This window comes from Euphorbia lathyris, chromosome 8 (assembly GCF_963576675.1).
Source record: "Euphorbia lathyris chromosome 8, ddEupLath1.1, whole genome shotgun sequence".
Classification (NCBI taxonomy): Eukaryota; Viridiplantae; Streptophyta; class Magnoliopsida; order Malpighiales; family Euphorbiaceae; genus Euphorbia; species Euphorbia lathyris.
Window position 1 is genome coordinate 84,162,877 of NC_088917.1, and position 12,062 is coordinate 84,174,938.

General features: G+C 37.2%; 1 protein-coding gene across 7 annotated transcripts; it reads right to left on the reverse strand.

The window, feature by feature from the left end:
* Positions 1-682: 682 nt before the first annotated feature.
* LOC136202381 (mediator of RNA polymerase II transcription subunit 15a-like) lies at positions 683-7,343 on the reverse strand. Of its 7 annotated transcripts, none has more exons than XM_065992955.1 (9): positions 7,158-7,343; positions 6,586-6,706; positions 5,461-5,572; positions 5,129-5,252; positions 3,981-4,864; positions 3,618-3,890; positions 3,095-3,286; positions 2,926-3,014; positions 683-1,223 (listed from the first exon to the last, which is right to left on the reverse strand). In XM_065992955.1, the coding sequence occupies exons 2-9, from the start codon at positions 6,681-6,683 to the stop codon at positions 1,016-1,018; spliced, it is 1,980 nt and encodes a 659-aa protein (XP_065849027.1). In that variant the 5' UTR covers positions 6,684-6,706; positions 7,158-7,343; the 3' UTR covers positions 683-1,015. The 7 variants fall into 7 exon arrangements, with proteins under 7 accessions (XP_065849027.1, XP_065849028.1, XP_065849026.1 ...); XM_065992956.1 differs by having other exon boundaries at positions 6,586-6,720; XM_065992954.1 differs by having other exon boundaries at positions 6,586-6,725.
* Between the last annotated feature and the right edge of the window lie 4,719 nt (positions 7,344-12,062).

The window sequence follows — 12,062 nt, forward strand, 5'->3', positions numbered from 1 at the left end:
ATTATTAATGTAATTTTCCAGTAAAAAGCATTGAAAGAAGTCTCAAATAATAATAACAAAACTAAAGTTAACAAGCATTATAAATAATAATGTCGTAATGCCTTGAATCAGTATAACGGGGTCTGTCGTGGGGACTAGGTCATGGGTTCCAAGTCGGATTAGGTTAGATTGGGTAAATACTCCATTATGTAAACCTAATTTGCAATCTGTTTTTCGCCTCCTAATAATACTATTCTCCTTCTGCCCGTGGACTAGCCAACACAACGTTGGTGAACCACGTAAATCTGTGTTTTTCGATTCTTTATTTATTTATCTTTCGTTAATTCCGCACAACAAATAATAACAAAAATAAATTTAACAAGCATATTATACTATGAATGAGAATCAACCATTCTCATTCCCATTCCGTTTCCGGGTGAAAAATTTCCTTAACGAAACACCCCCTAAGAGCAATATCGTCTGAGGTCACCAGAGTGACTTTATTGAAATAAAAACCAAAGTTGGATGATTTTAGTGAGACAAAATGAAGTTCAATGACCACTTTGAGACAAACCTCAAAGTTCAATAACCAACAGTACCTTTAACCGTGTGAAAAACCAACAGAGATCAAACACAATTTCAAACAGTACAAAAGTTCTCTGCAGGATAATGTTGGAAATTGCATATCATTGAAGAAAAGTAATACTGGAACATATTCTATTACTAAAGTTCATATACAGTTAAACTAAAGGTCATCTACTGTAATAGGTTTTTGCTTGTTTTGATTGGAGCAATTAGGCTTAAATTCAAGCACTTGTTCTGTTTTTCTTGTATTTGATATGTGTGTTTACCTAATAAAGTGTCTGATTTTCATCAAAAATTATATATACATACAAAAAATTGATCATACAACACCTTGTGCTCCTTTAGAATGCTTGTCAATCTGCAGAAAACTTCATCGGCAGACCTCATGCACACCCAGAACTTCAAAATCTCACAACAAGACTCATTAGAAACTCTTTAGCTTCAAAAAGAATCATGTTGAAGTTAAGCAGTTTTCCCAAGTCCCATATTTTGAGCTGAAGCTGCCTCCGCCACTCTGTTGTGCAAGCTCCGAAATAACTGCACGAGCACAAACATCCCAGGTCCTTGCTATCTCCTCAAGTGACATGGGTTCGGAAAGGTTTCGGAGGGACCTGTCAAACCTTGACTTAGCCTTTACTGCAAGATCTTCACATTCCTTACTGTCCAAGTATGACCCAAGTTAGTTCACAGGAAAAATTTGCAGATATACAAAATGACAGATTTTTAATATCCTCATAGGCTCCTCAACTTGCTTAAAATGTCACAATAACCCGCTCAACTTGCTTAAAATTTAGTCTATTAAACCCTCGGTTACAAAGAAGTAAACTGCATCCGAAAGGTGTATTCACGCTTTGCAAAAGTCAAACAAATTGACAAGTAAGCGAGACGTTGGACTTAGACTGACACATAGAAATGGGGTTAATTAAAAAAAATTCCAGTTTGAAATCCAATATCTCCTGTTACTTGAGCAGAATTTTTGACAGTTCTTGCTCCGCCGGTAACAATTCTTTCTTCCGGTGTACGAGACTATTAAAACACCGCTAGAAGTGAACCATGTTATTACATAATTCACAAAGCTAGGCCTTTCATGATGAAAAAAATAATTAACCCCCTTTCTTTTGACCTAGATGTAACGTGTCAATTCTTTTCCAAAGAGCGTGCAGTACATCTTCCGCGTGCAGTTTATTTTTTTTGCAATCAAGGTGTTAATTGACTACAGTTAAGCAAGTGGAGGGGGCTACCGGGATATTTTAAACAAGTTGATGAGCTATTGAGACACTTTAAAAGTTCAGGCGTCAATCAAACTTTTTGGACAAGTTGAAGGAGCAGATGATGTATTAAGCCATTAATCAATTATGATTTTTTTTTCTTGAAAGATTTGGTATCAAGTCGAATGAAATGGTTTAAAATTCCCATATTCTTTGCTAATAATTTCATGTTATTAATTGTCCTTATCTTATAGCACAATTCTATACTCTACAACAACAACAACAACAAAGCCTTAGTCCCGAAATGATTCGGGGTCGGCTAACATGAATCATCATATGAAACCGTGCAATCAAGTCGTGTCAGCGACACAAATACTCTAACTTGGAAAAATAAAGACCGAAGGCTTATCAATACATACTCAATCCCCCCTCCAACTTGCACTCGAAAGATTTCATGTTATTAATTGTCCTTATCTTATAGCACAATTCTATACTCTAACTTGGAAAAATAAAGAACAAAGGCTTATCATACATACTCAATCCCCCCTCCAACTTGCACTCAAAAGCCTAATGACCTCCAAACTTTCAAAACGACCTTTTGTCACCTCAACTTGCTTGAAATGACTTTTTCGCCACCTCAACTTGCTCAAAACGACCTTTCGACCACCTTAACTTGCTTAAAGTGATCTTTTTGCCACCTCAAATTGCTTAAACTGTCAGTGGCTCATAGAGTGTGTGGTACCGCCACGTGGAAATAAGGGGTAAGCCATGACAGTTTAACTAAGATGAGGGAGCAAAAAGCTCATTTTAAAATTTCAGAGAATCATTATGCGGTTGAGTACAAAATAGAGGGACTGGATATGTATTGGCCAAAAAATCAAAAGATCATATGAGAAAAGCTCAAAAACCAGACACCCATTATTCCATTTGAATGTCTTAGCTTATGTACAATCTTTAAATGTTTTATCCTTACGAAACATCCACCAAAAAAAATCTTAACTTTTTTCAGAACATTTCTCTTCTCTCTCTCTAGCAAAAGAGACCCGAATGTTGCACGCCAAAAGAGAGAGAGAGAGCTCTTTGCTATATTAAAATACCAGCACATGAGAAAAAGAGCAGATACGAAAAGGGATTAAAAGCCTTGTTCCTTTACCTGGTTTCAACAGTCAACTTGTCTAATAGTACTGGAGAGCAACTAGGATAATTTGTGGGCACGAGTAACCTAAAGGGCTGAATTGGTGACTGCAAGGTAGCAAAGAACATATAAATACCAAATTAGGGTACATGTAGCATATCAATTCAAATTAGGTCTGAAAACCAACCATTTGAGCTGAAGCATTCTGTGATTTTAAGTCTGGACTTAGAGCTACGGCAATGAAAGAGCCCTTCACAATGATTCCATTGTCCTCTTCTTCAGCAGCAGTTGGACCAACATCTTCCTCACTAACCTCAACCGCTGTGTCTATGAGTCGAAGATTTATTTCACGTATCTCTTCCAATAGGGCATGATTAACCTGCAAAGAACCCATTCAAGTTAAAATGAAAAATCCAAGCAAATTTGAGTATAAATAATATGCCAATGGAACACAATGAAACCAGTTATATTTTCTCTTGTACCACATTTTTTTTGTTGTTTTTCTTTTCCTAGTAGAACATATTTTTTCTTAAATAATCCATCAAATGATGTAGCATCTTCCTCCAAAATTCAGTGATTTTAGGACATTTTTCGAACACCCAACATGTGGAAATAAAACTATAATATATATCATATGGAACTGAACCTCTTATCATGAGAATCCTAGATATTGAAAACAGTCCGGAGAATAAGAAGTACAAAATTTATACCTCAATTCGAGGCCTCTTGACACTTGATGTTGCTCTTGACTCCAAGGACATAGCACTTGTAGAGCGCTTCATTTTCCTTGTCCCAGTCATTCCATTTTGAGTAATAAAATTTCTAGCTTGAAGTCGACAATTTGTAATTGCTACCAAATCCTCACTTACTGCAGCTCTAGATCCATGACCTGGGGCTGATCCAGCAATTCTATCAATCATACTGAGAACAGAGCTGATATCACTGACAGAAGAAGTCAATGCTTCAAAGGACATAGACTTAACCTGGGAATCACAATCAGACTTATCAGCAAGAACAAATATGAAACTGGATTTCATGGTGAGTAACAAGAAGATGAAAGGGGAATGACTAACCGCTCTAATCAAGCGCTCAACAGGTTTCACTGTGACACTTGACTTGCCAGACTGCAATGGCGTTTCGGCTTTGATTAGAGAAGATTGTAGATTTTTTGGATCAACCTCTGGTGAAGAATGTTGAGACAAAAGCGGAGAGGCAGACTGAAGCAATTGAGATGAAGATATAGATGCTTCCGATTTCATCTGTTGATGGGTGTAAAGAGGGTGCTGACCTCTTGAGATATATTGCTGAAAGACATCTGGCTTAACCTCCATCCCTGGTCTGATCTTAGGCTCATCGACATCATCCCTCTGATGCACCTGTGGCATTTGATGTGCCTGCATCTGTGCAGGTAACTGCTGCTTTGCTTGCTGGTTGAACTGCTGTTTTTGTAACATCTGCTCCTTCATTAATTGTTGCTGCATCTGGTGCTGTTCTCGCTGTTGTTTCAGATGCTGGTGGCTGGAAGCTGGCTTAAGTAAATTCAACATGTTCTGCTGTGATGTCGAAAAACCAGAAAAAGAAAACAGATAAATATGCCGCATATTCGCCATATTGTTCTGAGCTATTAAATTCTGCTGATCCCGATGTTGCTGCACAAGGTTATTTTTCTGTCCCTCCGACCTCTGATGTTCTTGTTGCATTTCTCCGACATTGTTCTGTTGTCCAGATAACTGATTTTGCTGCATATTTGTAGCATTTGGTTGTTGGGCCATTAGCTGCTGCATCATTAGTGCTTTTTGTATACGAATGCTAGCAACCTGTTGCAGTTGTTGACGAACGAACTTCTGGTCTGAAAGTTGTTGATACAGATGTTGCAGAAAATTCTGTGCTTGTTGTTTCAGCTGTTGTAGAACAACCTGTTGCGTTCCTGGCATTTGTCTTCTAGTTCTATACCTTTCTGCTCAAGATTTAATCTTTCAAATTTCATCAGCGAGAGATAGCAAGACAGGAGATATGTAGTCATTTTAGATTCTCCAGTAACATAAAAGTTGCAGACTACAATTTTTTTTAATGTTTTGTAGTGGATTTTGACCATCAAGCTGAATTCAAAAAGCTGTACCAAACCAATACATAAATTTATCTCCCTAGCAGGGAAGAGAAGGAAAAATGAAGAAGTTAAAAGTTTGAATAGCATTTCATATAGTTTCAATCCAGGAATTACCTCGAGAATCAGGGGGCCTATTGTTGTTGCCAAATGGGTTGGTTGGCAAAGAATTAGGAAACGTATTTTTGGTCATAGAGTCCAAGATAATCATCATCAACATTATTTTCTCGGCATAATCAGACTGAAAGCATATAAAAAATAAAAATAAAAAGTTAGACGTCATAGTAATCTACTTCTGAATCTTAACAGCTTTTTCCTGTGTTTCTCTCCTAAAGTCCAATAGAACTTTTTTCTCTTGTTTTATTTTTATTTGTGAACTTAATCGCAGTCCAGGGAACATCTCCTATCCCTCTGAGTATCAGAGAATTAACAAAAATATTCGAACATACCCAGCTCATGGCAGCATTACGGATCTTTTCCTCATATTGCACAGCAATTTTCTTCAGCTCTTCTAGACCCTCTTGGCCAGAAAATGGAAAAAGTCTGTACAGACTCCTAATTCTATGCATGCAAAACGATTAACAATTAATAGCCTGCCACTGCAGAAAACCTCATTGGTAATATGCCAATAGCATAGTAAATGAAATCACCTTTAACAAAAATGAATCACCTTTAATTGCAACAAATTAAGACTTGAGAATATAATATTATCAATTAACTTGTACATAAGAGACTTGAGAATCATTCCATAATCTAATAAAAGGGCGGCCCGGTCGCATTACGCGTCGAGGGTCCGGGGAGGGGTCCCACCACAAGGGTGTATTGGGGGCAAGCCTTCCCTTGCCAATTTAATTGGCAAGAGGCCGCTCCTAAGACTCGAACCCGTGACCTCTGGTCACACGACAACAACGTTTTACCGTTGCGCCAAGGCTCGCCCTCTCATTCCATAATCTAATAAAAAAAAAAATTCTCCCAATTAAAAATTTATAATGCAGTCATCTCATACGAATTGAATCAAAAACCATAAGCTACTTTTCATCAAGACAAACCTCTACCAATCGTCATGTTAGGCAAAACATAAATTACAATTAGAATTGAAAAACTCAAATCCGTTTTGAATTGCAAATGTCATTTGCATGTATTTTTTGTTTCTTTCTCTTCTATTTTTCTCTGCTTCTTTCTCTTTCAGTAACTTAGCGACTTTGTCTCTTCCTCTTCCAATTCAAATGTGTATCTTCCTTTTTAATATTAATTTTTTTTGCTTATTTTGGACCCTTAGATGTGTCTAACCTAAGCTGAATGTTAAACCTACATTAAATACTTTAAAAAGGCCTAAAACTGTACACATGTCACATGGGCGCACCAGGTGAGTGCCAGGCTGACTGTGCCTGCAATTGAGTGTGTTAAGGCGCTAAGCACATCATCATAAATTCGTCAATAGAAATTAAAGATTCCAATGATGGAAACTTACTCATTTCTAATATAAACAAACTACATAAATTAGTTTAACAAGAATTGATGCAATAAAACAAGAATTGACAATTTGTTTATATTAAAGGAAATGAAATACTAACAAGTAAATGACAATTTCTCGGAGTGCTGGTAACTGAGTTCTCCAATCAGAAGGAACAACACTTTGGGCAGCAGTAGGTCTCCGATTATTGGTATCCATCAGAATTCCACAAAGCAAGACAACTGACTCAAAACAACTGTACTGAATCAATGCAAGGCACATCTCAAATTATCTTCACCAAAGCATAGAAAAAATTGATTTAATGTAGAAGAAAAACAATAAGCAAAACTATATACGACTTTAAACTTCTACATTGCACTAAATTATAATGAAATAAGGCGTCGATCTTGATTTTGATGAAATCGATTGCGATAATGGCAGATTTCTGAGTTTTCTCTCTATTCAGTTTCTACTCTTCCCCTCAATTAATTATCAGAGACTTTTTCTTCTTTTCCTCTATTTTGCTTCCTGCGTTCTCTTCTTCCCCTTTTCACTCTCGCTCTCTTTCCGAAAGATTTTCCAATCCATGGATATTCACATATTCAAAGACAGCAAAGGAATAGAAAAAAGAAATCCAAAATCCAAGAAATAGCCAATAGATTCATCTTGAGTATGCACAAAAAATCTCCATACCTGCATATATCTGATACCGCGATTGAATAAACTACGTTGCTTTCTTTCCGCTTATCAAAAGCAAATTGAATTGCAAAAGCCCAAATGTCTTCGCAAAAGTGAATATATTGCGAATAAGGTATATTGAAGAATTCGAATTCAACTGTTGAAGGAAACACAATCGCAGGCAATTTGCAAGGATTTCATATCATTTTTAAACAAAAACAAAAATATAAACGCAAAAATATTAAATAAGGGGATAATATACCTTTGGCTCCCTAAACTAAGTTTTCAAAATCAATTAGGACCTTAAACTATCAAAATCATTAATCAGGTTCCTAAACTAACAAAAAATCATCAATCAAGTCCTTATTCTAAACAAAAATCATCGATTGAGGTCTCATCGAAAATCATTCAATTGAGCAGTCTCAGACTCTCTTTCCCAAACTCATTTTGACCCAACGCAAAGATTATTACAACTATATCAAATATTCATCTTTCCTGATTTTAGGATAGGATGAAGACTCAATTGATTTTTACTTAGTTCAGGGACCTGATTGATGATTTTGATAACTTAAGGTCCTAATTGATTTTGAAATTTTAGTTCGGGACAAAATGAGTATAATGCCTTAAATAAGAAATATAACTTTTAGAGTAAATTACAAATAACATCCAGGGAGTAAATTAAGGACCTTATTTTGTATCATTACATAATATAGACATTCAGTTAGATATTCCGTCACTCAAAAGTCTACCCTAAAGTTTTTAATATAAGGTTATCACGTTCAATATTAGAAAAGGATGACATCAAGATATCAAGTTTCGTTTTTTGTAAAGAAACAGACAACGAAAACGAAATGAATTTGATTTACTTCTAATTAAGAGTCAATTTGGTTCTCGAAATTGACAAACTGGTTCAGTGTATTCTTGAAATTGACAAACAGGTTCAGTGTAACTCAAATTGAAAGTTAGAAATCAAAACATTCCTCAAGTTAGTAATGTTTGACAAATTAGTCCAAACAAAATTGTCAAATTGGATTTTATTCGTCAAATATTGTCACCTTGAGGGTTGAGTTGATACCTATCCTTCGTTATAACTAAACATGTATGCAATTATAAATTTAAGTTTCTATAAAAAAAATATGAAGTTTAAGTTTTTACAAAATAAATTGGTGTATATGAACAAAGGATCAGAGGCCAAATTGATCCTTAATTCTCAAAAAAAAAACAAAAAAAAAAGGGTTTTACAAATTAAACTCGGTGTATATGGACAAAGCATCAAAGAAGAGTTTGATGTATTAGCCTACACAATTTTGTCCATATCCTAAATTAAAAATCAATTAAATTTTTGGGAATAAGGTGTAATGTTGATAACCATCTCTCTAGTGTCATAATGGTAAAATTATACACATTCTTAATCTCGTTATCTCTGCTCTATTTGTGCGCCATATTAGCACTCATCAGTATCAAAGCTATGTGTATACACATGTGAAAAAAAATAAACTAAAACTATGTTTTTAATCTGGTTTAGCATTACAAAGTGGGAAAAACTCGTTTACAGGTTTCTCAGAATCTCCTGGCATGGGGGATGGAGGTAACGGAGTTGAAGGAGATGAGACAATGAAAGGAGAGTTGGCAGTTCCAGACTGCAATAGAGTTTCACCTTCGGTTAGAGATGATAGTAGATTTTGTTGATCAACCTCTTCAGAAGAGTGTTCAGACGAAGGATCTGAGACGATGAAAGGAGAGTTTGCAGTTCCAGACTGCAATGGAGTTCGGATTTGGTTGGAGACGATAGTAGATATTGTTGATAATCCTCTGGAGAAGAGTGCTGAGACGAATGTGGAGAGGCAGCCTGAAACAATTGAGGTGAAAATGTAGGAAAGTATGCTCCTGCTATCATCTGTTCACGGGTGTAAAAAGCGTGCTGAACTTTTGAGACATGTTGCTGAAACACATCTGGCTCATCGACGTCATCCCTCTGATGCAGCTGTGGGATTTGATGTGCCTGCATCTCTGCAGCTAACTTCTGTTGTTGCAACATCTGCTGCTTCATGAACTGTTGCTCTAACTCGTGCTGACTGAGCTGTTGAGAATGCACCATCTGTCGTTGCAACATCTGCTGCTTCATGAACTGTTGCTCCTTCTCGTGCTGACTGAGCTGTTGAGAATGCACCATCTCTTGTTGATGTTGTTGCAACATCTGCTGCTTCATGAACTGTTGCTCCTTCTCGTGCTGACTGAGCTGTTGAGAATGCACCATCTGTTGTTGCAACATCTGCTGCTTCATGAACTGTTGCTTTATCTCGTGCTGACTGAGCTGTTGAGAATGCACCATCTGTTGTTGCAACATCTGCTGCTTCATGAACTGTTGCTCCTTCTCGTGCTGACTGAGCTGTTGAGAATGCACCATCTCTTGTTGATGTTGTTGCAACATCTGCTGCTTCATGAACTGTTGCTCCTTCTCGTGCTGACTGAGCTGTTGAGAATGCACCATCTCTTGTTGCTGTTGTTGCAACATCTGCTGCTTCATGAACTGTTGCTTTATCTCGTGCTGACTGAGCTGTTGAGAATGCACCATCTGTTGTTGCTGTAGTTGCAACATCTGCTGCTTCATGAACTGTTGCTGCATCTCGTGCTCATTGAGCTGTTGAGAATGCACCATCTCTGCCTGCATCTGTGCCGGTAACTGCTGCTTTGCTTGCCGGTTGAACTGCTGTTGTTTCAACATCTCCTGCTGCATTAACTGTTGCTGCATCTGGTGCGGGTTGAGCTGTTGAGAATGCACCATGTGTTCTTGCTGTTGTTTCAGATGCTCGTGTTGTAGCATATTAGGATTTGACTGAAGAGGAGTATTTTGTTGCAACATATTCTCCCGACTCTGCGACAAGAAATTGGTTATGTTGGCTTGTAGAGGTCCTAGTGATGTTTGCTGCAAAGAAGATAGATAAGTATGTTGGTTCTGTTGCCCAGATACCTGATTTTGCCGCATATTTGTATCATTTTGTAATCGGGCCAATTGCTTCTGAATCACTAGTGCTTTCTTTTGAAGAAAGGCCGGTAGACGAAGCAAGCTCTTGTCTGGAAGTTGTTGATACAGATATAGCAGAAACCTTTGTGCTTCTTGTAGATTAACATGTTGTGTTCCTGGCATTTCTCTCTGAGGATTGTTTATATTGGAAGGCACCCCCCGTCCCATTGAATTCCCTTCTGAACTCTGTAGAACTTCAGAAATATTCTGCATACGATGAACCCCTGTGGAACCCATATTACTTGGGATATTCTCTGATAAAATTTGCTCACGTGCTTGAGACTGATTAGCTGACATTGGCATAGGATGAGGCTGCCCTTGATTGTGGACTTGAGGCTGCATATTATAAGATGCTGTTCAGGATAGACAAAAACAGTAACTATGTGAGAAAATTATAGACAGACAACGAATTCAAAAATCAAAAACTTTTGATCCCTCAAGAAGAAAAGAACTAAGTGTCTCTGTCTTCTAGTTATATTGTACCTTTCTGCTCAAGATTTAACATTCCAAATTCAGCGAGAGATAGCAAGATAGGAGATATGTAGTCACTTTAGATTCTCCAGCAACATAAAAGTTACAGACTACAATTGTTTTAATGTTTTGCAGTGGATTTTGACCATCAACCTGAATTCAAAAAACTGTACCAAACCAATACATAAATTTATCTCCCTAACAGAGGGATAGAACCATGCAGGGAAACGAATGAAAAATGAAGAAGTTAAAAGTTTGAATAGCATTTCATATAAATTTCATGCTCAATCCAGGAATTACCTCCAGAATCAGGGGGCCTATTGTTGCTGCCAGATGGGTTGGATGGCGAAGAATTGAGAAATGTATTTTCAAGCGTAGACTCCAAGAGAACCTCCATCAACAACATTTTCTCCATATAATCAAACTGAAAGCAGATGAAAAAAATAAAAATAAATAGTTAGACATAACAGTAATCTACTTCTAAATCTTCAGAGCTTGTTCCTGCGTTTCTCTCCTAAAGTCCAATCTTAACCTAGGAAGACGACGGTGCTAGAGAATCAGTTCCTGGGGGAATAATGATAGTCGAAGGGAGGTAGCGGTCTAAGCCTCTTAGGCTTGGCACAGGAACTCTTCTTTCACCCACAGGAAGCAAGTGAAGTGACCAGAGATAGGAAGAATAGATTAAAAAAACCTTCTGTTAAAGAATCCGCTGTTTGAAATCTTCAGTCAACACAGTCCTAGGCGAGCTAGAAGAAGGCTAAAAGGATAGCGATGGGGTATAGTGGTGGTTTTTGAGGTCGCATACCTTGATTTTATTATTATTTGTGAACCTACTCACAGTTGGGAACATCTCCTGTACCTCTGAGTACCAGAGAATTAACAAAATTATTCGACAATACCTTGCTCATTGCAGCAGTACATATCGTTCCCTCAAATTGCAGAGCCATTTTCTTCAGCTCTTCTAGACCCTCTTCGCCATAAAATGGAAAAAGGCTGTTCACATTCTTCATTCTATGCATGCAAAACGATCAACAATTAGGTTACAAGCATATAAAATTAGTTGCCTGCCAATAGCATAGGAATGGATTTACAGAGTCACATTCTGATATGACTCTTAAAATATCAGAATGTGACTCTGTAAATGAAATCACTTTTAACACTAACATAGTAAAATTCTTGCAGCCTTAATTGCAACAATGAAGATATTTGATTAAATATAATATTGAAGCAAAAGAGACTTGAGAATCAAAAGTGTCTTCCAATTTAGAACTTTATAATGCAGCCATCTTATACAAATTGAAGCAAAAACCATAAGCTACTTTTAATCAAAAGTGTCTTGGCGCACAATGGCATGCCTGGCAAGCGCCAGGGTGGCTGTGCCCGCAATTGAGTGCGTTAATGCACTAAGCATGAGGTACCTCATT